The 27,456-nt window shown below is 46.3% G+C and overlaps 1 protein-coding gene across 2 annotated transcripts in view; it reads right to left on the bottom strand.

Moving 5' to 3' along the window:
• The window catches only part of SYN3 (synapsin III), a 415,136-nt gene that overhangs the window by 379,581 nt on the left and 8,099 nt on the right, over nt 1-27,456 (bottom strand). For both annotated transcript variants that reach the window (XM_021687386.2, XM_021687385.2), the window contains exon 2: nt 17,155-17,212. In XM_021687386.2, coding sequence (XP_021543061.1) covers nt 17,155-17,212 — 58 coding nt within the window. The remainder of the gene's footprint in view (nt 1-17,154; nt 17,213-27,456) is intronic.

The following is a 27,456-nucleotide window of genomic DNA, read 5'->3' as shown; positions in this document are numbered from 1 at the left end:
CTTACAGCCCAGAGCCTGCTGAAATTATTCTAACTAGCCAGTCCTAAGGCTGCTTAGCCTGCTTGCCTTTTCCTTCCTGCAAAGCCATAATAAAGGCTCTTGTCCACATTTTTCCCTAGCTCCTTCTGCCACCTGACTGGCCATGGTGTTCATGTGGTCCCCCAACGTGGCGTGCCATCCCTCCTACTTTTAGGGGACTATGAATACAATGAAATTATCTTTCATGTCAGTCATTTCCGTGCATCTCACCATACTTAACTAAAACAAAGCCTGGGTACTTTTACAACAGGCATGGTCCAGCTCTTCAGGATTTCAACAGACTCTAGGCCTCTGCTGAGCTCCTGGGTACAAGCCAGCGGACACATTTATTATGTGGGATTGTGTTGCAAAATCACCCAGCATGGGCTAAGATAGATCCAGGTTTCAATTCCATTCTTGGAACTTCCTAGCTATGCGATCTTGGGGGAAATCACAGGAATTTCTGCCTCACTGTCTTTGTCAGGTAAGAATGGGGGAGAAGGTCCCTGCCCTGTCCTCATCCCCAGGCTACTATGTTGACTGAAAGGAAGTAAGAAGGTGAAGTTTCTTTGGAGAGGTCTGGTCTGGGAAGCCCTCACCATCATAAACTATACTACCATCACCTATCTTTAGGGAGCCATAGGACTCCCCGCACGAAAGGTGTCATCTTTGAGTTGTTTCTGTCTAGAACAGGGTTTCTCAACCTTGGCACATTGACATTTTGAGCTGGATAATTCTTTGCTGTGGGAGGCTAGCTTGTGTATTTTAAGATGTTTAGCAGCATCTCTGGCCTTTACCCATAGATGTCAGTAGCATTTCCCTGCTGTGACAACCAAAACAGTTTCCAGCCATTGCTAAATGTCCCCTGGAGGGCAAAATCTCCCCTGGTTGTGAATTATTGATATAGAAGAAGGAATGAGATAAGCTCTCTCCCTTTTCCCTCCCTCCCTCCCTCCTTTCCTTCCTTCTCTTCCTTTCTTTCTTCCTCTCTCCCTCTCCCTCATCCTTCTCTCCCTCCCCCCAAGCCTTTCCAAAGATGCTCAGTAGTCTGAAACCCCAGGTGCCCCCATGGAACACCACGGCTCTAAGAGGTACAACTGGAAAACAATTGCTCTAGCAGACAACTCCCAAGTTACAGATCACCAGAATAGAATTCAGATGTCTGTTGTTCAGAGTTCTTGGTTTCATTCCCTTCATATATTTATTAACTGAGCTCATCTTTCAGGATCCAACCACCTTATCCATAATTTGTCATCCTTTTTAAGCAGGCTTGGATTAAACCCACAGAATGTGAGAACTGAAAGTTCCTTTGGGGTCACCCAGTGGGTTTCATTTTACTACCAGCTCTGGCTGCTGTGTGGAGGATAATGTGGCTGCCCTAAGATCGGCTGGGAAGCGTGCCTTCATTGAGCAGTGGTATCTGTTGTGGCTGGGGGAGGACAGGAGGGTAGAAAGTGCTCCATGCATTTGCAGTTCCTTCTTTTACAAATGATCAACCTAGATCCAGGATCCCCTCTGATTTAATGAAAGTGGACCAAATTCTTACAATGTGTTGAACATATAGGAGTACTGGTATTACCATCTCCATTTTGTGGATAAAGAAACTGAAGTTTAGAACATAGAGTCACATGCCCCAAGTCCCACAGGTAATAAGAGGCAGTGTCAGGATTCGATCCCTTGCTCTTCTGATCCAAGGCACAGCTTCGTCCATCATGCCAAACTGTCTCAAAATATCTCTTCTTTCTTCTGAGGCGACAAAAAATTTTCCTCCACACAAGTAAATTATAGAGTAGTAAGAAGAATTAGTAAAAATGAGCCTGTTTACTTCCAGAATCTTAATGTCATTTCCTAATAAAGATATGCAAAGGGCACTGAAAGCAAGGGTTAGAAGAAACCAGAACAGGCAGTAGATGCATATCCCAGGAATGAGGGAGGAGTTAGCAGTGGGAGTTAGGAAAACAGTGCTTTATAGAGTATGGGCTGCTGGGGGGCCCGGGGTTCAAATCATGACTCTGCCAACCGAAAGCTGCTTTGCTGGACCTGTGAGAGTAATACATAACTTACATGGCCACTGTGAGGATAAGGTGAGGGTATGTATAGTAAACTCTTAGCAGAGTATCAGGCATCTGTGTGTGTGTGTGTGTGTGTGTGTGTGTACAGCAAGTCCTTAACATATGGGAGTCCTTATATTATCACTGTTACTGGTACTATGAAATACTAAATTTCATGAAGGTGTTTAGGGGAAAGAAGGCTAGTTCTAAATTGCTTAGAGACTACAAAAAAGGAGTGGGAAAAGACCTAGGTTTTAGAGAGAAGGTGAACACATAAACAAATAGGTATATGGATGGGAGAAGAGGCAGATGGATATATATTCATAGAAATAACATTTTTGGAGACCGACATGCAGAACCTAAGGGAAAGCTGCTATAAACAAGAGACCATCTAAATTAGATATTTGCTCCTCCAAAGACTCTCAGGGGCACCACTGAGCAGAAAGAGGAAAAGAGAGGTGGTGAGAAAGGCACACTGGTACCTGGTTGGGAAGAGTGTTGGTGCTGCTTAAGGACTTTGGCCTTCATCCCACAGACACGGAGGAACATGGACCATGGAGAGCAAAGGGAGTCAGACAGAGACCAAAGCAGCTGCTATACAAGAATAAGCAAATGAACACAAAGATCAAAACCTGGTTCTGTCTAATGAATGCAAAGTTGGGGTCCCTGGTATGTGGCTGGCCCAGCCAGGGGAGGTTCGCCCCTCTGTTTCCCTTGCTTTTCCTGGAAGCCAGAGGGGTGGGCTGCCGGTCTCCTCCCTGTCTGGACAGAATGTAGGCCCTGAGGTGGGGTGGGTGGGAGGTCATCTGGTTCAATTCCATCTTAAACAGGCTGAGAACCCACCCATACGCTCATGAAGGGAACTTCAGGGTTGTTGCTCAGGGAGCAGAGAAAGGTTCCAGCAACCCGGATAGAGGGGGGTCAGAAAACCAGATGGGCTGTCTGTGGTCTCTGAGAAACTCAATCTGAAAAACTGCATTAGGCCAGACAAAGCAAGCCTTTTTTCCAGGTCTGGCTGGGCAACAGGTGAGTTAAGGGGAAAATTATGGGCTTTCAAAACAGGCAGATAGAGGTTCCTTCCGGTCACAATTCTGCCACTAACTCCACCACTTTGCCCCTCTTGGCCTGTTTCCTCATCTGGACAGCGACGAGACTCACGCCCCAGGCATTGCCGAAGGACTGAGTACAGGGACGAGCGAGAAGCAGTCAGGTGATGAGGAGCACACCGCTGACCTGCAGTAGCTCATCTTCCTTCTTTCCTTTAACACGCTCTCAGAACCCCCAAAGCGTAACCCCGGATGAGGCTCAGTTCCGCCTCCTGTCTGGGGCTACCTTCTTATCACTGCCAAGGTCATCCCCCGGGAACTCCAATGCCAGACTTGGCCAAGAGGAGACAGGGGTGGGGGGAGCTGGGCTCTGTTATCTCCAGCACCACGACCTTGGGCGAGGAAGTGCGCCATGATGAGCCCCAGTTCGACAGAAGGGTGCGACGCAGTAAGATGTAGGGTCGGCAGTGTGGGCTCCAGAGCATCTTCGGAGCCTCCACATCTCCGCTCTCCCGCTGCAGGGCTGAGGGCAGGACGCTTACACTGTCAAGTCTTCCATCCGTATTTCTTTGCTGGGGTTGTGGTGAGAGTAAATGAATTGATAAAGTCTTAGTGGCAGGCACGTTGTGCTCACTTAATGTTGAGCACCGCCTTCCCCATACGTATGCACCATTGTTTTACCTGTATCACTGGTCTCAGACTAGTGCTTTACCTGCGTCGTTTACCAGGCAAAAGGATATGTGGGCGAGTCTATCTGCTGGGAGTTCTTATGGCGGATCCAATATTTTCTCTGTCACTTTTTCATTTTTCCCCACCCCAGGAGGGACGTCCCTGGGGCTGGCCCAGCCAGGGGAGGTTCTAAGTTAGAGAGTTACTAAGTGAGCACAGATTATGCATCTGTGTACTTGGAGCACCTACTAAGTACGTGAATAAGTGCCCAGTGGTAGCCTACCCACCACATGCTACTATAACACTGTGTATCTTTCTTTCACAGCTCCTAATCAGCTTATAATTATGGGATGTGTGTGTGTGTGTGGGGGGGACTGATTATGCAATTGATATCTGTCTTCTCCATTAGATTTTAAGCTCTATCCAATAGAGACAGTATCTGTTTCTAATCACCACTGTAGCTCTAGCATGTAGTAGGCACTCAATAAACATTTGTAGGATGAATAAAGATACTGTCCGTGTTCTCTATAAGCCCAGAGTCAAAGGGAGTGACAGGCAGGTGGACTGGTAATTTCAAAGCAATCTGCTAAGTGTAATGGTAGAAATATGCATGAGGTGTGTGAGAGCATGGATCAGGGGCAACTCACCCTGCCTCCCCAGGGTGATCAGGGGAAGCAGAATAGAAATAATACCGGGGCTAACTCTTGAAGATATGGCCAAACTTGGGAAAGGATGTCCCAGGAGAAGAGATTTCCATGAGCAAAGGCATGGATGGGGATGTAAACACAAGATGGTATTAGGACAGGAGAGGAGCCACAAGGTGTTTGCCAGGACTACAATCTAAGCTGGATAAAGAAAGGCAGGCAGGGGCTAGCTCACAGAGGACCCTGGAGGCCAAGCCTGCATCCCATGGAACAAGCCTCATGCACAAGCTAGCCCGTTACACAGGAGAAGAAATTCACCAAGTCGTGCCTGGATTTTACTTCCCTGTAATACACCTTGCCCCCTAAAATAGCATCTGGAGTTAGACTGCGAATCCCGGCTCTGCCACCTATAAGCTGTGCAGCCTTATAGCACCTCGTTTCCTCACCTGGAGGATGGGAAACGGTAGAATACCTACTCTTCACAAGATGGCGATGAGGATGAAATGAACTAATCCAATGAAGTGCTCAGTGTGTGCACAGTGCGCAAGCACGTGATTGGACAGTGGCTATTATCATCAGTCCCTTACAAGCCCAGGACAACACCATCCATGGAAATTCTCTCATGTCACTCTCTAAACTTCCTGAGAGAAGTGGTCCCAGCCAGGTTCAGACTAGGCTGAATTCTAAAGTAAGCAGTGCCTTAGAAAAGCTCCCATGTGATCTTAAAGGTAGACACCATAGGACATACAAACTTATTCTCAGATACCAGCCTCCCCTCTCTTTCCCAGGGACTGGAAAATGCAGCCAGTCTGGGTAGGATCCAGAAGAATCCATTTCAAAGCGTAAGTCCTGTTTATGTGCAGGCCTGACTCCCCTCCTCAGGAGATTCTGGTCAGGGTGGGCTGGGAGATTCCTCAGACAATCTAATAGATTAGTTTCCAGTTTAGCATAACAGCTAGACAGATTTTTGTGGTGAAGTCATCCCAGTCAATTAAAAGGCATTTTTCCCTGCTGTGAGTTCAGAAGTCCCGTTGGTTTGTTCCAGCTTTCTGGGATGTTTCATAATAGGATCCACCCTGGGTTAATTAATAACCCTTGATTCCTACTGAAATGCAAAGGCTGAAATCCTCTGTGTAAGCACATCCGGGCAGGGGCTGTTGGCAGAGCTGGGGTGAAGCCAGTGGGAGCTCCTCTCATCAGGGAGCGAGCCAGACCCCAAATGGTAGAAATGACAGCAGAGCTGGCAGTAAACAGAAAGTGTGGCCAAGCACAAGCTGAAGGTCAAAGCCAGAGAGGGTGTGAGGAGGGGCAGAAGTGGGGAGAAGTGGGCAGAGGAGGGATATCATAACCAGTGGAAGGCACCACAAGGCCAGAGATTAGGTAGATTGGGAGTAAACTGGAATGTGGGCGGTGAAATGGGTCAGGGCAAGTGGCTGGGACAAAGGTGGTGAATAAGAAGGGGTTGAGAGCGCTTGCTGTTATGGGATGCCAGCTCAAACATATCATGCGGCTCTGGTTCCATCTGGTCTCTGCTTTAAAGAAAAAATAGGTCATCCCCTCCCTTTTCAAATGCAAGCTGCAGGTACAGAATGAAGCTAAAGAACATGTGGCAGGGATTTACATGCATTCGCTGGAGAGTTACCAAGTCCTTTCTCGGAACCCCAGCCCCATGCACAGTACTCAAGGATAAGATGCCTTTTTCACCCAATGCAGAGCGGAGTTTCTCTGCTTTGAGCCTCTGGCCACCACTCCTACCCAGCCAGTCTTCTAAACCACTATTAGCATGTGCATCCTAAAATGAACACATGATCACGTCACTCCACAGCTTAAAAATCTAACGGGTATGTCCCCACTGCCTCTACGACACGATTTCCAGCTGCTTGCCTTGCCACACAAAGCCCACCCTAAAGAGACTGTTCTCTGCCTTCTTTTCCAGTTTTATCTCCCACCCCCCTTTCCTCACACACCCTATACTCTGGTCATTTTCCCCAGATGTGACAAGCTGAGATTTAAAGCACACTCTTTAGCCGGGAGACTTGATATGCACATCTGCCTCCTTCCCAGCCTGATGCAAAGCTAATTCTTTTCCCCAAACCCCCACCAAGCATTAACCTCTCTGTGAAGCCTTTCCTAAGGATGTCCCAAGGCAAGGGTGGCGATCCCTCTTCTGGGCTCACTAGGGTTTGCACAGGTCCCTAATGCATTACAGTCATTGCCCCCAACTGTCTCTCTTTCCACCAGAAGGAGAACACTGTGTGAGCGGAAGGCTCTGTCATTAAGGCCAAGTACAGAGCAGGTGCTCAGTAAGTGCTTCTTGAATGAAGGAGTGGGTTGAGATAAGTCAAATTCTGTTTATTTTTTTTAATACACATCCATCAAGAAGTTAAAGAGCTTATTAAGTTCTCCTTCAGAACTGCTGCTTAATTTCCATTGGAGTCTCATTTAGCTATGATACTACCAAGTGGCAGAGCAGATATTGATGGAGGGAGGTGGCAGCGAGGATGGGAAAATTACCAAACATAGTAGGTAGAGGCTATGGCACTATGAGCCGGATTTCCCAGTACAAGAAGATGGACTTGCTCTCATTCTCATGGCTCCTTTCTTCTCGTCTTTGATTAAGGGGCTAATGAGTAGTATAGTCAAACCAGGGAGGTGGGCCACGAAGAACTGTCCACCTGACAAAGCAGTCCCTGTTGCATTTAGAATCAGCAGGGCTCATCCAACCACGGTCTCCATATTCCCTCAGCCCTCATTATTTGGAGCTTGCCTCTGGCCATCAGCTATCCATCCTAGACACCCCTGCTCCCTCAAGAACAAGGCCTCTTGCAGGTAAATGTGGAAAACATGGACTTCCTGACTACAGAATTAGATTAACTTGTTTGCTACCAAAACCACCAGAAGAGACTAATGGCTTCTTAAATGGGGAAGATAAAAGATAACATTGGCAGGTGGATAGATGTAGTAGGAAAAATGGTGACATGGGAGATGGGAGCCTGGGGTCTCTACACGGGACTCCAACAATAATTTGATGTGTGTGCTAGGTCTAGTCACTTCCCTGCTCTGAAACCCAGCTGTTAAACAAGCAGGTTGGATTAGATGATCTCCAAGGTCCCTTTCTAGCCCCACCCTACTATGATTGTACCAAACCATCCATTCACTCACACATTCACTCAACAAACATTTATTGAACACCTTACCGGGACCTGTGCTATCTGCTATCAAGGAAGGGTTAGAAGTTTGCTCCAGATGCCAAATGAATGCCATATGTTTGGGGAAATATGATTGGCTATATATGTAAATGATACACACACATAAACATGAATGTTTTATATTTCTTATCCCCCCCCCCAACTATAAAACAGCAAACTTCTTTAAGCATGGATTATATCCTTTCCATTTCTGAATAACCCCAGGGACTGACACCTAGAAATTACTCATGTGACATGTCTTTAGCAACGTAAAGGGGACTGTAAAACTAGCTATTAACACTTAGCACTTTCTATATGCCATGCTCTGCTTTGAGCCCCTTGCATGTGGTAATTTACTTCTTAAATGGGGAACTCCGTAGGTACATCTTGTGATTACTATTATTACCATTATTATTTTCATTGAGGACACTGAAGCACAGAGAAGTCAAGTTACTTGCTCAAGGTCACTTAGGGAGTGGCAGAGCCGGGATTCCAACCCAGGCGGTCTGGCTCCAAAGTCAGAGCTATTATAGTCTTCATGTCGTCTGAAGTGTACATCTACACTTAGAAACAAATTTGGACGAAAACAAAGAACGAACAGAATTGTGAACAGGAGGACTATCTAGCAATAAGTCAGAAACATCAAATGATGAGTAAGAGCCACCAGGGTTAGTGAGGAAAGGAGGAGTCTTTTGCTGGAAGGATATCTCTTAAGAATTTGTAATTTATCCAGTAGATCAAAAGAGTAAGGTGAGATAGAAAGGGACGGTGGGATTATGTGCTTAGGGAACCTGAGCTAAGAGGGGAAATGCAAAAAAGCCTGATGAAGACAAATTCAAGACCCAACACATACTCTAATAGATCTACTTTGGTTAAGCAGGCCCCCGGCATCAGCTGGACCTAGGTTCAGATCCCAGTGGCATCACATTCTTACCAGCTGTGTGACCCTGGCTGGGCAATTTACTTAAGATCTCTGAGCCTCAGCTTCCTCAGCAATAGGCACATTGTGTGGGATGAGTTAAGGCACAGGAAGCACTTAACATGGCACCCAGCATACAGAAAATGTTCAATCAAAGTTAACCACTATCACCATTACTATTGTTTCTCCATTTCCCTGTTGTCTTAAACTGGTGAGCCTAAAGATAGAGCCAGGATGGTGATAAACTCACCCACATTAATAACGCCACGGTTAAGAAGAGACACACTTGCCCCTCTGATGAGTTATGTTTCAGCTAATACGCCCTAGTGTCCCACCTGCTTTTTTCATTCCCCCAGCTGGTTCTTAGATTTGAAAAGAAAAAGGCCTCCGTGGAGACCTGCACGCTTTTAAAAATAATACAAAACAGAACGTCTGAGGTCAGGGTAAGCCAAGCCAAACAAATAAATCTTGCAGGATTGTGTTAACAAAACAAGGCTTAGTGGATCAGAGCGGGTAGAGTTCTGCCCGACTCAGCCCTGCAGAGAAACACCAAGCTCTGGTGAATTTCAAACACAAGGAGGTCAGATAGGAAGAGCAAATCATGGAGCACTTCAGAGTTCAGCATCAATACTTGGGCGGAAACCAGGAGAACATTCTGTGCACGATGGACCCCCGAACCCATGGGTCAATTACAGTCCTAGAAATCCACATCAGAAGGGTCTTATAGATCATCTATACAACCTCTGCGGAGGGCAATCTGGCAATATCTGTCAGAATTATAAGTGTATACTTGTGATGGGAGGTGTACTCTGAGATGGACATCCGCCTGTGGGAGGTTCATCAGGGAGCGCTCCAGGAACCACCACCGCCGGACTGGAAGGAGAAGGAAGGAAGCAGTGCGGGGAGGAAGGAGAAGCTGGCCTGCACTGCCATCTCAGCAAAGGCCTCTGTCAACCCCACCAAGAGCCTGGAGCTGGGACGGCCCTTCAGAGTCGTCCCAGGTGGGGTAAATGGGCAAGGTCTTCGTACCGCCCAGTCACTGAATGTAGCAGCCGCCACGAAAGAGATGCGAGCTGGGGCAAGGCAGCTGTGCTCACCTGAGGCACTTCCAGAAGACTGCTGAGGGCTGGCTTCTGGTAGCAATGCCAGCAGCTGGGGGAAGTCCTTTATTCCTCCAGGTGCATTATAGCACTCACGGCATGGGATGCTCTTGGAACCAGTGGTTCTTTTTCTAGGAAGGAATCCTATGGATATGCTAACAAACATTTGCAATGACATAGGTTTGGCATTATTTGTTAATAGTAAAATTTTGGAATAGAAATTACTGGATATCCATATGATGGCACTCTAGGCAATCATTAACAAGAATGAGGCAGCTCTGCATGTACTCTCATGGAATAAACAACCAGTACATTGAGAAGTCAGGGTGCAGAACAGTACAGATAAGTAGAAGGGTATGTGTGGACTTTGAAGAGCTGAAGGGACGGACTGTGCTGCTCACTGTCTATGGCCCCTCGGCCCCACACCTGCACTACGGGGGCTGAAAGCCTAAATCTACGCTTCCCAGAGTCTTTTGCCACATGCATACCCACTTAATTTCTACCAAGGGGAGGCATTTATGCAAGAGTTAAAGTCAGGAAGGAGGTAGCAATCGTTCTGCTTCTGGTGGCAGCTACAGAAGCTCACCGACAGCCTCAGCAGATACAGAGGGTTGGCGGCAATTCCCGCAGCATCGGTGGGAGTGCAGACTCATGGTTCTCCACTGGCCATGGTGGTAGTGACAATGGCAGCAGGGAAGGTAGGGCTGCTGGGGCTCTGGGTAACAGGATTTTCCCTTCTGAACCATTTGTTACCAATCCTCCCATCAAATCTTCTTCTGAAATACCTACAATGGTTTATGTTTTTTGAGCCAACTACTATTTATGAAAAACAAAGGAAAATACACATATATGTATATTTGATCATTGCATTTAAAATCTCTCTAGAAAGTTGCCCAAGAAATTGGTGATAATGGTTAAATGAACTGGTTTATGGATGGTTAAAGAAAATAGATTAGTTGGGGCAAGGTTGGAGGTAGACTTTTCATCAGATACCACTTTTTACCTTTTCAGTATTCGGCTATTTGTATATATTACCTTTACCCCCAAAACACATAAAAGAGAAAAATAATAAAGGTTATCTCTGATGAGGTACCTAAATTTCCTGTGAAATATTCGCCACATTCACCACCCAGTTTTTGCTGGAACTCCCCACCTACCGAAGGGGTGTGGCCCATTCATCATTACTCAGTAATGCTTCTTTTCTGTTCATACCAAGTTGAAATCCATGTTCTTGCAGGATAATACTACTAGCCTGAACTCTAACCCCAGTGAGGCAATCTGGGGTGGTTTTTCAGCACACCTGCACGTGAAACTTTTATCATTCATTTCAGAGAGGGTATGGAACCTTTCTGAGCCTCAGTTTCTTCTTCTGTCAAGCGGGGAGTGTCATAGCAGACATCTGAAAGGGTTGTGGTGAGGTTGAAATAAGATTATGCACGTGAAGTGACCTAACCAACACATCAGGTTATTGCTCTTGATATCTGCACCACCGGCGGAAAAACTCAGTGGGTAACAGGAGGGACCTGGAATCAGACTGCCTGGGTTCAAAGACAAGTTCCTGCCAATTATAAGCTGGGCAACCTTGGGAAAGCCACTTACTCCCCTGAGTCTCAGATTCTGCAGGATGGAAGCAATGCTAGTGCTCATCCCAAGAGTCAAAAGTATTCAACCTGACCTTGGAAGTACTCAACATATGGTAACTGTTACCATTTGCACCTACTTATTCAGGTTGTAGACACTCTGCAGGGAATAGATGGGATCCTAGGAAAGACCTGTCTCTGGACTAAATGTCTCCAGTTTCTTATACTGATCCCCTTTGCTCACAGATGTCAGACTCCACTGACTCCAATCACTCTCTTCACAAGGCATTCTGTGGGATACCCCCTTGTGGTGTGACACCAAAACTGGATCTGTCACTAAAGTGTGACTAGCATAGTACATGTGTGGGTATGTGTGAGAAAGATGTGTGTGTGTGTGCGCTTGCACGCGCGCACATGTGTGTTTATGTACCATCACCTTCCTGGATTCTAAATGCTGTAGTTTGATAGTGCAACGTGAAGAGGCATCAGGTTTTGGGGGAGTAGCAACCATAACTATAGTTTATTGAGCACCTAATATATGTGCCAGAAGCCATGCTAAGCATACAACACACTGACTCACATAATCCATACAGTAACTCTGGAGGTAGAAACTATTATCCTCATTTTTCAGGTGAGGAAACATGCATAGATATGTTACAAATAGAAGGTCAACACAAAAAAACATGGTAGAGCTGACATCCATCTCCAGTCCCTCCTACTCTGAAGCCACAATCTTAACCTCCACACTAGACTTCCTCCACAAATATTAAGAATTTGTTCAAATCTTAGGTCTTTTCTTTCCCCATGTGATTTTAAAAAACTAAGTCTCCCTAATCTTGCTCCTCTTCAGCTGAGTTTTTCCATAGGGCCTTATATTGTATCCCCCTTCAATTTGATTGTTTCAGATTTAATGTAGCATATTCTCTCTCTCATTCAGCTTCAAGTCATCAGCAAACATAATTTGACAAGTCTCTATTAAGGAAAAGAATAAAGCCAAGGGCTCTGCCATTACATTTATTTCTCTCAAGGTGTATCTCTATATCATTTCCTAGTGGGGGTAATGTTCAACCTGTTACCAATTCACCGATCTGAATTAACATCCAGCCTCCATTTTTCTTTTTTTTTTTTTTTTAAGATTTTATTTATTTATTTGAGACAGAGAGAATGAGAGAGAGAGAGCACATGAGAGGGGGGAGGGTCAGAGGGAGAAGCAGGCTCCCTGCCGAGCAGGGAGTCCGATGCGGGACTCGATCCAGGGACTCCAGGATCATGACCTGAGCCGAAGGCAGTCGCTTAACCAACTGAGCCACCCAGGCGCCCAAGCCTCCATTTTTCTATCTTATTGGCAACTATTTCTTGATATATCACATGTCTTTATGGTCAATATAATATCTACAGCAAAGATTCATTCTAAGAAAGGTTGACCCATAAAGAACTGTGGATGGAAGGCTGAAGTGGGTATGCAAAATATATACTTCATGGTCTTAAGTGTTTAAACTATTTATTTTTTATTTAAATTCAATTGGCCAACATATAGTACATCATTAGTTTCAGGTGTAGAGTTCAGTAATTCATCGGTTGCATATAACACCCAGTGCTCATCACATCACGTGCTCTCCTTAATGCGCATCACCCAGTTACCCCATCCCCCCACCCATCACCCCTCCAACAACCCTTAGTTTGTTTCCTATGGTGAAGAGTCTCTCATGGTTTGTCTCCCTCTCTGATTTCTTCCCATTCAATTGCACTACTAGGTTTTTATTCCAACGATACAAATGTAGTGATCCAAAGGGGGACCTGCACCCCAATGTTTATATAGCAGCAATGTCCATAATAGCCAGACTATGGAAAGAGTGTTTAAACTATTTTAAGGGAAAAATCTCACCTTTGCTTCCCTAAGACATTTGAGTTGACGAAACATTAAAGAGCAGAAAATGAACAGCACTTGAATCAAGAGCCTTTCCAGGGATACACACACATCTACCTAACCCCATCCTACTCCAGTATCACAGGAGGGCAGGACTCGAAGGGAGCCACTGGCCTTCATACGCAAACCTGCGGCTTGCCCAGCATCCTTCATTGGAGTCAAGTGCAGATTCTTCACCTTGCCTTGTCTTTCTCTCCATCTGTTAGAGCAAGGCATTGCCATTGCTTATGCCTTGGTACCTCTATTATCGCTGAGGAAAGACTGACCGTTGTAATTGCAGCCTTTTTTATCAGAGAGGAAAGAAGCCCAAGGCTCTGTCCTACCAAGTCCTAGTCTGCTCATTTCTCAGAACTGAGTCTATTTGAGATTAATCCATGCATCAAACTCATTGCTTAGTCCCACAGAGGGGTGACTTGTACCTGTGGAGAAAAAGAACTTTTGCCTCAAATATAAATAGAGGAGAGCTTGACATGCCAACCACCCTGGCCGTAACGTCTCAGACCCTTCAAGGACACTGCTGTGAGGCCCCACAGAGCCAGTAGGGCATTCTGGGTAATGGAATGCAACATGAGGCAGTCCCCACCCCCCTCATCTCCCCGGCCTCCCCAGGGTTTCTTGATTCCTGGCTCTGCAACAGCTGAGGCAAACAGTTTTTGAACTTGGGGGGAAGAGGGTGGAGAGAAGGGGCGGAGGCTTCCTCTAGGCCAACCACAACTAACTCATTCGCTCTGTCCAGCAAAACCCAGACAGTGCAATTATCTGGTTAATTTGGCCCTTAGTTGGGAGACAGACTTCCAAAATGTGAGACCAGCTCAGACTAAACAGTGGCTTCCATCCTAAGACTTCTCCCAAGTGTGAGAGAATACATGTGAGATTCCTGGGGGGTTGCTTTGTGACCCGCCCATTCATCCACATGGATAAAGGCAAACAATTCAGATTCTAAGATGGGTTTAGGAAGGCATGTCTTTCAGGGAAAAATGCCCAAATGACCTGCTATTTGGTCTCCTGGCTAATTTGCCTTCTGGCTTCTATGAAGACGGATGGCTCGAAATCAGGATGACTCTAAATTAGCCAATGTTTTCCAATATGATTGCAGCCTTCATAGATTGGCTGAGCGTTTCCAGAGCCCCTGGGTGAGTTATTCTTAGGGCAATTCCTGATGATGCCCTATAGATTTTATACCCATAAGTTGGGCCAGGGGCATCACTGAGATAAATGGGTAAAATTAAAACATGCCTCTGGGGTTTTCACAAATGGGATAAGATAGGGCTAGCTAAATTGGCAACTGAGCATTTACCAGATGGTTTATGGAAAAACCAGATTTTTGAGGGGGATTAAGAAGCAGTAATTTATCTCCCTTGGAAACTGACAAGCAGCCTGGAATCTGTGGAATCTATCAGTTATTCATTCTGCAAGTATTTCTTTAGTTCTGGTCCTGTGCTACTTAACAAAGTGAGATCCAAATAGCCATGGCCTCTATGCTCATGCAAATAATCCCACACCTATATATACGGATCAGGGCGGGGAAGGACAAGTTCAGTGTTATGATAAGGAATAACCAGGTTAGCTGATTAGATCAAGGTGTGAGAGGAGGAGTCTTTGAGGAAGGGATTTAAAAGCTAACACTTTGGGATGCCTGGGTGGCTCAGTTGGTTAAGCGTCTGCCTTCGGCTAAGGTCATGATCCCAGGGTCCTGGGATCAAGTCCCACTTGGGGCTCCTTGCTCAGCAAGGAGCCTGATTCCCCTCTGCCTGCTGCTCCCCCTGCTTGTGCTGGTCTCTATCTTCTGACAAATAAAATCTTTAAAAAAAAAAAAAAATAAATAAATAAAAGCTAACACTTTAGGGGCTCCTGGGTGGCTCAGTTGGTTGTCTGCCTTCGGCTGGGGTCATGATCTCAGGATCCTGGGATTGAGCCCGGTGTCGAACCCCTGGGTCAGTGGGGAGTCTGTTTCTCCCTCTCCCTCTGCCCCTCCCCCCAGCTCATGCTCTCTCTCTCTCAAAAAAATAAACTTTTTTTTTTTCTTAAAAGCTAACACTTTAAAGAAACTATACGCTTTTTTAGAAAGATCACTCCAGTGTTAGTAGCAAAAATAATCTGGAAGTGGGTAAAAAAGGTAGAGTTAGGAAGACTGGATGAGAGCTAATGATGGTCCAGCCAAGGCTCTGGGCAATAAAGATGGAGAGAGGTGGATGGACTGGAGACATGGAATGCGGAGTCAACTAGCTGAATGGGTGTAGTGGTGGAGGGAGGGGAGGCAGCAGGGAGCCTGCGCAGGTTTCTAGCTAACATGGAAGGTAGAGGGTGTCACTCTTTATTGAGAGGGAACTTGGGAGGACAGGTAGGTTGGGGCTAGGGGAAGATGATGTGTCCTATTTTGGACTCAGCCAAACTGGACTGCCACCCTTCCACACCCCTTCCAGCCCCCTTACCTTTGCTCACACTGCTTCCATCTCATTGCTCTTCATGTTGCCACATCCACTTGTTGAAATCCTACCCATCCTTCAGGACGCCCTCCAAATACCACCCCCCCACTTGGAGCCATTCTCACTCCCCCAATTAGTGGTGGCTTCTGTTGCCCTTAGCACTGAGTTTGGACCTCTCTTTTCTGGACTCCACCGGTACTGAGGTTCTGTGAAGACTTATCTTGCCTCCCTTCCTAGACCACAGACTTATTGAGACAGAGCCTCTGCTTCTATATCCTCCTTCCCCACATGTTAGTGAGTTAGCATGGTAGATGTTTGACAAATATTTGTTAAGTGAACAAAAATAACATACTCTTTGCCATGGAAGGAAAACCAGTAGACATTGGACTGACTTGAAAGCCACAGGATCAAATTGAAATTCAAGTTTAAGGTGTTTTAATACTAAGCCAACTCAAATTGGATGCTCAGAAAGGCTTTCTGTTCCTCCAACACACCAAACTCAAAGAATACTAAAAAAGTCACACCCCCTATTTTCTTACTGCACTTTTCTGAGTTCATCTTATAGTAGGGACCTTGTCTATCTTATTAACTCTTTGTCTTTGATGATGACGATGATGATAAATGAGTAACATTTACTAAGTGCCTGGTATGTGCCAGGCACTGTTCCAAGTACTTGGAGACTAACTCATTTGATCCTCATAGTCACCCCATGAAATTGATGCTATTATTACCCAATTGTACAGATGAAGAAACTGAGTTGCAAAGAGCTTAGTACTGCTCAACCAAAGTCGCACAGTTAGTAAGGAGTGGCAGTGGGATTCAGACCTGAAATCTGGTTCCAGAGCCCAAGCTTTGATGTGCTCTCCTAAGGCTGAGCACCATGCTTGGCATTTAGTAGGTCCCCAACAAGTGTTCACTGAATGAATGGGAGAAGCCCTAGATCTGGAGGTCACAGGTTCTAGTCCTCATTCTGCCACTGCCTTCCTATGTAGCCTTGAGCACGTCCGTGTTTCTTTCCCCATAAATTGAGGTGCCTGGCTATTGATATTAGCAGTAATAACAAGAGCCAGTATTCATAATTCTGGTCTCATTTGAAGTTTTAAATAATTTAATCCCAACAACACTGATACAAGGAAATTAAAGCATAGAATGATTGAGTCACCTGCCCCATACCTATTAAATGAGAGAGCCAGGATTCAAACCCACTGTGCTGCCTAGCCCAAGTAGTTCCAAGGAGATGGCTTGGGGGCTATGGGGGAAATGGGGAGAAGGTAGAACAGAATGGAGCAGACAGATTTTGGGGTTCCCCATGTCCATTTCATTAGTTTCCTTTTCTCTACTTTTCTCTATTTTGTACAATGGGCTCCTACTTGAGATTTCCTTTGAAGAAAGGTTCTGCTGCTAAAACAAAAACCATTAAACTAAATAATTCTGGATTTAATAAAACTCCCAGTTATAAGCCAGGATTTTCTGATAATCTTGGCTCATGGTAGCCTCATAAGATGAGGATCAAGGCTGCTCCTGGGAATGGCTCTAGCTGTGGAAAATATCAGGGTGATAGCATGGAAGACCCAGCTCCAACCTACCTGCTCCACTCGGATCTCAATTTCTCCATTCACCTTCTTTCCATGAAAATACTTGGTCCTGTGAAAGAAAAGAAGAGAGCTCCTGAGTAAGGGTGCACACTGCTTTACTGTTTTCTTCCTTCTCCCAAAGGCCTTGCCCCCAGAGGTGCATGTCAGACACATTTGTAACTTCATGCTCTCTCCTCCCACCTTGACTGATGATTTTCTCATTATTTGTATGTACTGTGTGCGAGGGGAAAGAATACTGGATGGGAAGATTGGAGACTCAGGTTCTGGTTCTACCAAGTGGCTCGACCTCCCTGTGTCTCAATTTTATAATCTTTAAAAGGAAGATATTAATAGCCGCATGACATATTTCTAAGTATTATTTTAAGGATCAAATGAGACAAGGAATCTTACATAAATAAATAATGCAGAATTATTTATTTTTATTATTTATAGTTACACTCTATATACTCCATAAATTATCCACCCATCTACCCATTCCTCCATTTGTCCATCTGTCCAAGGAAGCAGCCCTCATCTATCTCTTTATCCATCCATCCGTCCGTCCGTCCATCTGTTCATCCATCCATCCATCCATCCTTCCTTTCATCATCTTTCCTCTGTACCCCTACTTCTATCTTCTCAGTAAATGGCATCCCATCTACCCACTGCTCAAGGCGGAAACATAGACATCATTCTTGTTATCTCTTTCTCTCTCCCTATCCCACTGATTCTACATTCTAATTATTTCCCAAATCCATCCACTTGTCAATTTTTCTCTGTAAGCACCCTAATCTTGGCCCCCTCATCTCTCTTCTCATATAGATTCTTTTTCATACTCTTCTTTCATAGTACTTATTACAATTATAATTAGTTATAATCAGTAACTGCATTTAATGCCTGTGTCTCACTAAACTATAACACAGCTCCTTGAAGTAAGGAACAAATACTCCCAACACCTACCAGAGTACTTAACACACATTAGGAGCTCAATTAATATATGTTGAATGAGTAAATGAGTGAAGAGAGAGATGGGAAAAAACCCACTTGTTGAGTATTTACCCTATGCCAGAAACTGTGCTGTAGGCTTTAACCTATATAGCCTTTCTCATTTAATGCTTCCAACCACCACCATGAAGAAGGCATTATTATTTCCATTCTATAAAAGAGAAAACTGAAACCCAGAGAGATGAAATATTTTGCCTAAGGGACTTGAATCTGGCTTTCTAATTCCACTTCTATGTTTTTGCTCACCTCTGAAAAATAGCAGCAAATGTTGGGGTACTTTGGGTTTAGATGTCCTCTCACACACAAGGCAAAAGTAATACAAGTTTCCATTTGCTCTTTTGGATTTGGGTATGAAGAAACTAACAGTTCTCAGTCACTTGCTGTAAACTGAGCACCGTGTTAAGCATTTACATAAACTTTTATGGGGTAGAGATGGCTCTTTGTTCCAATACCCATTCTCCTCTTCACCACAGTAAGAAAGTTTACAGATTGGCACACACACACAAAAGAATGAAGATCCCAACTCTCCATTCAGCTAGATGTGGCCACTTGATTGAGTTCTAGTCAATAATTTGTAAGTAGGACATCCAAGAATCCTCTCAGTTTCTTCTTCTATTCTTCTTCCTGGAACATCCATGTTGCCATCTATTTTTTCAACCTGCCATTTACGAAAGAAAGAATCCTTTCTACAAATTCTCTGACCAAGCTTCAGTCTGTCTGCTTCCAAAGAGTCTCTATCTACACTTAGCTGATGCCAGTGGAGTTCATCTCTTTCCAAGACTTCCCAAATCACTGATAGCTCTAATATTAATATTACTTTTTCTTACAATGTTCGCAGGCTTAGCTGTCAACTAAGCAAAACTTTAGTGGGATAGGAGCTGTTATTGTGACTTGAAAGGAAGACCTGCTTTTTCTTCCAGGCATGGTGTTTGACAAAACATGTGCAGTGAGGCTCATTCAAAGGGGACTTTTCCACATAGTTTGTGAATTTTATCACAAATCTTTGAAGGTAGTGTCAGCAAACTACAGACACTGGGATAAGTCCACCTCTAATATTTGTGAGGCCTGGGGCAAAAGAACAAGTGGAGGCTTATGTATCATATGTATAATATTTTTAATCGATAAATAAAGCCAGCAAACATTTAAATAAAACATGTCTGTCTTCCTTCCTCGACAAATATAACTTCATAATAACCTGGAAGGTTCAGAATTTAGACTTCTTAGAATTCTTAGAGTTCTACCCAGAATAAGGCAACATGTGGATTGCCACGTCTTGGTCCCTACAGTCCTCCCTAATTCTCTTCCCACCCTCCTCTCTGTCCTGCACCACCCAGGATTCTTGTGCAGGCTCATGGATGGCCTAGCCCATTGCCATGCTTCATTTCTTCACTCGTGCCCCCATCAATAGATCTCCCTTGGCTATGCCTTGGGAGGATGGACAGGGAACTGGCCTACACAGGGCATGGAATTGGGCCAGGGTCCCTTTGGGCAGGGAATTCTAGGGTTCTATGTATCCAGTGCATGGTCTAAGGGTACAATTTGCAGGGCCCTCCTTTGCCATCAGAAAGGGTACAGCTAGTAAGGGCTGGAGTCAGAGTTAGGGCAAGGTTCCCTCTAGCTTGGGTTTAAAAGAAGTATTAAATGGGCCTGGGACCTCAGAAGGGTGACTAATGAGAACAATCACTAGTACACTGGAAAAAGCATGGCTTGGGCAAAATTTGAGCTCTGCAGCTCACTTACCCCATGTTCTAAGCCAAGGTACTTAACTCCTCTAGGTCATGGTTTTCTCATTTGTCAAGGGTGATAACATCTACAGCCAAGGCTGTAGTTATAAATTCACCTGATCCTGTATGCAACAAGGCAGTAGAATGTAGTAGACTTAGGGCAACCGCATGGATGCAATCCCAGCTCTACCACTCACTGTGCAACCTTGGGTAAATCACTCAACCTCCATGTGCTTCAGTGTCCACATTTGGGAAGTGGGGTTGATGCTAGTAACTAACTCACAGGGTTGTTGTAAAGATTAACCAAGGTAAGATATATAAAGCACTCAGAACAGTTCCTGCACATAGATAGTAAGCTCCAAAGTACACAGCCCAGGGCCTAAAACAGAATCAACAACAAAGAACTATTGTTTTCTCTGTGCCCACGGGTGTCGTGTGGTGGGGATCCACGAATAAAACATAATCTTACCCTCACGGAAGTTACAACACAGACATGTGATTCACCTCACTTTGATCTGTTCCACCAGTGCAATGAGTGATGGGGTTGATAACAATAATAAATTGACGCCGTTGGTATATAAGGCCTGCAGGTACCTTCACATCCCTCCTACTATTTGACCCTAATGTCAACCCTGAGAGTAGGTAGGGTGGGGATCAGTCCCCACACATTCCAGATGGAGAAGTCCCTGTTCAAAGACACATAAAATTTCTAAGTGGCACCGGTGAGTTAGATCTTGAACTTCAAGATTTTTGGGATTCAGTTCAGACCCTCTGTGTCCTTCATGATCTGGATCCTGCTGACCTTGACCCATTTCTCCTCTGGTTTTCTGCCCACCTCACAGACACACTCAATTTCCTGCAATTCTCTAGCCTCGTCCTACACTTTACGCCTCTGAGCCTTTGCACAGGCTGTTCTCTCTGCTTAGGATGTCTTGTTCTTCACTGCCTGGCTGCCTCCAAGATCTTCACTCACCTTCTTTATCAAGTTTTCCTTGAAAGTGCCCCCCCAATGAAGCTGGGTTAGGTGTTCCCCCCTGGGGTTCTCACATTCTATACTAACAACCATTAAAGCACATATCACTCCCTGATGTAATCACACGGTGTTTGTCTCTACCTTGCCCCCGTACACTTAGTTTGAGAGCTCCTGGGAACCTGAAACTGTGTCTCAATGCTCACTGAATCCAGTATCTGGCACAAAGTGCCAGGGCACAAGGCACATGTTTAACAAATGTTTGCTCACTGGGTAAATGAATAATGTCTTCCAGGGATAAGCTGTAGCGTATCCTGTCCTCGAGACACTTTACTGTCATCTACTGGTACACCGTTGTAATACACTTACAAATCTGCACTGATTACGATGTGGGGTCCTTGTACAGTGTCCACCCTGAATGATGGGTAGCCCTCAACTCTATTCTAACCAGAACTCAAGAACGCTTTACACTATACCAATACTACCCAAGCAGCCCAGGCTTTCACAAGGCCTCACCTTCCCAGGAGAAACACTTGTTTTGCCCATCTCTGGAATGTTTACTGCAGAGCCTGGCAGATGGACTCAGGCTGAAGCTTAGGGTCAGGCAGTCCATCCCCCTGCCTGGCTGGGAGTCAGAAGTCTGTCTCCTGACAGGCCACACAGACTGCTGCCTCCTTGCCGGGGGCTCATTCAGGCTTGAGCTGCCTCTGAACAGTCCTGTCTGGCAGAGGGAAGGGTAGGGATGGTCTGGAATTTTAGATGCCTTGGGGGCTGGGGTTGCCGCCTTTGTAATTGCCTGGCTGTTTGACCTCAGGCAAAACGGACGGCCTCACTGTGCCCAAAGGCGGTCTCTCTAATGCAGACCTCTTCCCAATGCCCTAATATGTTTATTCTCATAATGAGTTCCCTGACTATCCCAGCCAATCACTCAAGGCCTTGGCCTTGGGAAGGGGGTGGGGGAAACTCTTGACTCCAGGAAGCTTCCTTCTCTGTGGGTGGTCTCGTATTTTACTGCCACATCAGAGGCACCAGGAAGGAGAATATTATAAAACAAGCGCTGCCTGGGGTGGGAAATCCCAAGTTTGGGGAGGCGGGAAGTGGTGTGTGAGAGAGATTTATGAGGAGGGGGTACAGAGCTCTTTCATGACGACAGCAGGGCCAGAAGGAAGAGAAGAATTAGCGCAAACAGGATCCACCTGTGTCCAAGCAGCACCCTCCTAATAAATACGTCTGGGATGTAGAGTCAATGTGGCTGGGCCTTGGCTGGGTCCTTCCCAGGGAGGAGGGGTCAGGAATTTTCTGTCTCAGGCACAGCCCTCTTCCCACAGGTGGCCCCTGTAGGGGGAGGGAGGGCGGGGATGCAGGGATCTGGCCCCAGGAGGGGAGTCTCCTGTTCATTGCTTATTTGTCACCTGGACTTAAACAGGGGGAGATGGGGTATGGACCATGCAGGAAACCATCGAAGGTAGACATGCCCAAGGCTTTCCCAGTCAGTAAGATGAGGAGGGTCACTTGGCACCTTGGCTGGAGGGAGGTGTGACAAAAGCAGGACCTTTGAACACAGAGGTCCAATTCAGAGATCAATTCTAGCTCCATTATTTACTCGAAAGTATAGCTAATCTGCCTGCCCCTTCCCACTGCCAGAGGGGATCCTCCAGTGATGGCGCAGACTCTCCATCCCACCTTGCAATTAGGGAACTCCAGTGAGTCAGGCAGGGGAGGGACCCTCTGAGGGTGGCCAGGCCCCTTGCACCTATATGGGGATCTGTGGATGTAAGAAACTAGAGCCCTAGGCCGCAGGATGTGACAAATGTCCCCTCATTGGCTTCTGACAGCAACAGGAAAGGAGATTTTCATGCGTAGGTCTGGTCACCATTCACTCCCTTATGCAATCACTATCTACTGAGCCTCATGGGGACCAGGCACCTTACCAGGTGTAAGGGGAAAAGGCTGACATGGTGCCTGCTCTTGGAGAGCTCACGCTCCCAGAAGTCAGAAAACTAACCAGGTGAAAAAGAACTGGTGACTACTGAGAATAAAATACACAAAGGGATGGAGGATAAGATGTGGAAAGCAGAGAAGATCTGACTCAGGTTGTCATGGAAGGCTTCTTCAGGAGATGCTGAACATGTATTTATTGACCATCCACTACAGGCCAGGGCCTGCAGGCTCTAAGGAAGTTCTTGGCCTCAGGGGAGCTTACCACCTAACAGGAGGGAGAGACTCATAAATGGACAATGACCACATAGGGCATCAGCCCAAAGAGCCAGGTCACCCCACAAAAGGCACACCCAGCCTAGTCTAAGGGTCAGGGGCCACTTCCCTGGTGAGTGGCCCAGTTCATCCATCCATGTATCTAATATCTGGGTCCTCTCCTTTGCCAGGGCCAAGGGCTACCAAGATGAATGTGAGAGGGTCTGGATGTGTATGTGTGAAAGGCACAGACAAGGGCAAACGAGTTGGGCAGGGGCTGGGGGTGCTCAGGGAGATGATAAATTCTCCTGGGGCATATCCTAAATGTGCAGGAAAATGAGCAACAGGCATGGAGCAGAAGACCCAGATTTGAGTTGGCAGCTGGGGCACCTGCTACATGATTTTGGACAAACCCTTACCTCTTCATCTGTAGAACAGGGACAGGAAGACTACCCACAGGGTTAGCATGAAGCTTAAATGAGGATGCAGATTTGGAGGACTCTGGGAACCTGCCAAAAATGTGCTAGTAGGTGTGTTGCTCACTGGTGGGCTGCAAAGGTGGAACTTCTCCTCTACAGGTAAAGAGGTCAATGAGCACTGCTAGCATCGGAGACAGACTCAGGTCCCGTCCAGCTCTGCTATTTATTTCCTGGTGCTGCCTCAGACAGACATCAATCTTCCCAAGCCCATTTCATTTGTAAGTGCTCATGAATGCTATCGTTGACACATCCCGACACATGGCAGGTGTTTAATGTTCATCTCTTTCCCTCCTGACCTTCACCAGAATGGGGAGAGGGCTGAGGTCAGTTGGGTCGTCCCTGGGGAAGTGACGTGTCATTTCCTTTCTCCAAGAGGAGGAAGGTGGCAGTATCTTCCTTGCTCTAAGAACTCCTGCTTCATGAAGTCTAGCATAATGGGAACCTGCCTGGACTGCTCTCTGGGATCTCCTCTTCCTCCCCAGTACAGGCCTTTAGTGCAAATAAAATCATCAGCCACCCACTCACCATAACTGCAGAAATCAGGCTAGAATGTCATCTCAGTACTTACCCCTCTCCTTGCCAAAGACACTACACTGTGTCACCCTCATTCCTACAGATATCTGAAAGTTCACAATCTATTACACAAAGAGAGTTTGTTAATATTTAGAAGGCTAAGCCATTCCCTCAGCAAACATATATTTAATGAGCATCCTCTAAGTGCCCATCTGGGGAAATGCCCATGGGAAAGGTAATAACTACACTGAAAGGTAATTCATACCAAGGTGCAAATGACTAATATCTGATCATTTCAGAAAAGGGATTTAAATGATATAGGAGGATGAGAAGGGCATGTGAGAATATTAAGTGTTTGATTTAGAAAGGAGGTGTGGGGCCTGTCAAGGTATGAAGGACAGGGCACAGAAGGAAAAGGCTTAGAAAAGTTATTTTCTATCCATCCTTCCCTCCTCCTCTCCATCCATCCATCCATCCATCCATCCATCCATCCATCCATCCATTTACCCTTCTATCTCTCCATCCAACCAACCATGCATCCATCCATCCACCCACCCACCCATCTACCCAAGGTTCACTATGTGCCCAGCATTGTGCTAGACCCTAGGTATTGCACTAAACAAAACAGCCCTCCTGCCATCATGGTGCATACAGTCTAGCTGGGAGACAGACCCAGAAGAAGAGCTAGACTGCATATTTATCCTGAATTCTGTCTTCTTTAGCAGAAGTTACCAATTGGTAAATTTCATGAAGTCCACAGTCTTATTTTGGACTTAAATTATAGGCTTACAATTTTAAAATAGAAAATTCATACAAAAAATTCAGATTTCTGACTGCCCTTGAAAAATCAATGACTTGGCAACACCAGCCCCTTATTCCTGCATGGTTAACAACTGGGTGAGTGAACTGCAGCTGCTGCCTTCAGAGCGGACACCAGTTCTCACGCCCAACACAGACCCCAATGTTCCATCGTCTTGCTGAAGCTGAAACCAAGTGGCAGATACCATTTGTCATAAAGCATGTGCTGTTGTTTTCCTTGGAGCAGCGAAATATTTCTCTATGCTTGTGCCTTTTCCTACCACCTGCCCCTTCTCTCCCTGCCCATCTTGTCTCCTGTAAGCAGCTGCACGGGCAACCCCTAATTTAACTAATTCCATTCTGAAGATGGCAATTAGCTCAAGGGCAAATCTTCAGGAAACCCGTACCCTTACCCTTCCTGAAGATCCAGGATGGGAGGTCAGAAAAATGGACACAAAGCACCATCCTCTCTTACCATTATAGACAGCCTCCCTCCTGCCAAGGAAACACATCCCAGGCAGGCTTCCACAGGCCCCAGGAGAAGAGACGTTCTGTAATGAGGCTGGCATCTGCCCAGTGACCTGCCTCCCCCAGGGCAAGCCTGTAACCAGGCAGGATGAAGTCTGTAGACTCCAGCACTGAAACAGCTATTGCTAAGAAAGCCATGGCATCTGAGGGACTCAACTGAAAAGGTCATTCAGAGGACCAGGGCAAGAAAACCATGCTTTGGAGGAAGAGGGGAGACTTACAAGGTGAACAGTTGAGCTCTTCGGAGAAAAGCAAGGCAAGGTCAGAGAAGTGACTGAGACATAAGGTCACAGAGGAAAAAACACAAAGCTTTAGGCTCAAGACTCCTGTAAGGGCTTACAGACCAACCCCTTTATAGCCAGGGCCTCTTCTGCAACATTCTTTCCAAATGGCCAGCCCAGTCGTGCCTGAACACCTGCAAGTGATGGGGAGCTCACTCTGTCACTGGGCAGCCCACTTGATCTTTGGATGACTTTGCCATTCTATATATTGAGCTGAAATAGATCTCCTGCTTAGGTGGCCCTGCTGTTCCCAGCTCTACCAGTTGGAAGCCACATGAAAAAAGTCCTCTAACTCAGAGGTTTCTAAACTTGGCTCATCATCGTTTAAAAAAAAAAAAAAACAGTTTCCCAGCTCCACTCTAGATATTCTGATTCAGTAGTTCTAAGGGCCTGTCCTGCACCCATCTGAACTTCCAGCAACAGCGCCTCCATCTGCATTTGCACTGAAGGAACCAAGCAGCTCTGTTGCACACGGTCTTGGTGGGACTGTCCCGGGACACACTGTGGAAACAGCCAGGCTTGTTCTTCCCCAGGTATTTGATTTGTGAACAGAGAGGCACATGGCTGGAGGAGAACAGGAGCTGACTTCTCTAGAGAAGGCTGTCCACAACTTCCAGCCTCCTAGATCCCAGTGGAGCCCTGGGTCCTGGTCTCTCCAAGACTTGAGTCTTCGTTATTTCCTTTAGATTCTGTGAGCCTCCCACATCCAAAACATCCCCATTTTAACTAAGTCAGCCAAAGTCTATTTCTTTTTCTTGCAAACAAAGAACTCTATTACGGAAGGTGTAGGGTGGTGCCTGGGAATCTGAATGTCGTTCTGATAGAAACAGTATTTTGGGGAATGTGATCTTAGTCCATCATCATTTGACTTATGAGGAAACTGAGGCCCAGAGAGAATAGTGACTCCACTATGATCCTATAGCATCAGCAGAGAAGGGAGTAATCCGGAAGAAACAGCATCTATCAGATTTCTCCCCACATTCCCTTCTGCTCAAAGACATTTCCCCCAGATTTTCTAGCCAGTTTCAGAGGGTGAAGACTCTACCAGGCGAGAGACAGCTCTTCACTGTTTTCCCCCTCCCTCTCTCTCCCTGAAAGAGCTGGGTAGGAAGCAGCAGGGGCACCAGGCCTCAGGATTGGACAGCAGGAAGACCTCACGGAGAGAGGTCAGCACTTGAAAAATTCCTCAAGTCAAAGGGCTTGGGGCTTGGGTGCCACACAAGGCCCTCACTGTGTGCGCACATTGTCTCCCTGATAAAAGGGGCCGGGCCTGGGAAAACGGAGCCTGTCTCCAGGCGACTAGGCAGGCTGCTGGGGAATGCCCAAGGCCCCTCCCCTCCCCCAGGCACCAGGGCCAGGGCCAGGGAGGCAAGGGGGAGGGGCAGGAGTGCCCGGCAGGTGCCCAGAGTGGAAGGGATGAGTCCAGAAGTCCAGAGCCACTCTAGGTGGTGTTGGGTGGCCTGTGTGAGTTGGTGAATGAAGTGAGGAGGAAGGTGGTATTAGGCCTTTCCTTTCTCCCTCTCCCTTCCATCCCTGCATTTCCCCACTGGCAACAGCCAAGGCCTGCCTTATTCAAGGAGAGGTTTAGGGGTAGAGGAAGTGGTGGGGGTAGATGTAAGAATTCTGTTTCCCAGACCCACATCTCTCCCACAGAGAGGTACGTGTCTCCGTTGTGAGCCCCCCAAGCAAGTCTAGGAGGAGCGGACCAAGCCAGACCCCCATCTTCTCATCCTCATAGGTAGGGTGCCTGCCAGCTTACCAGCATCCAGACACCCCTCCTCCAGGGCTTCTGGAAGACAGCCCTTGAGCCTATCCAGCTGAAC

Source organism: Neomonachus schauinslandi, chromosome 5 (assembly GCF_002201575.2).
Source record: "Neomonachus schauinslandi chromosome 5, ASM220157v2, whole genome shotgun sequence".
NCBI lineage: Eukaryota > Metazoa > Chordata > Mammalia > Carnivora > Phocidae > Neomonachus > Neomonachus schauinslandi.
Note: the sequence above shows the minus strand (reverse complement) of the source record. Positions and strands in the feature narration are given on the sequence as shown.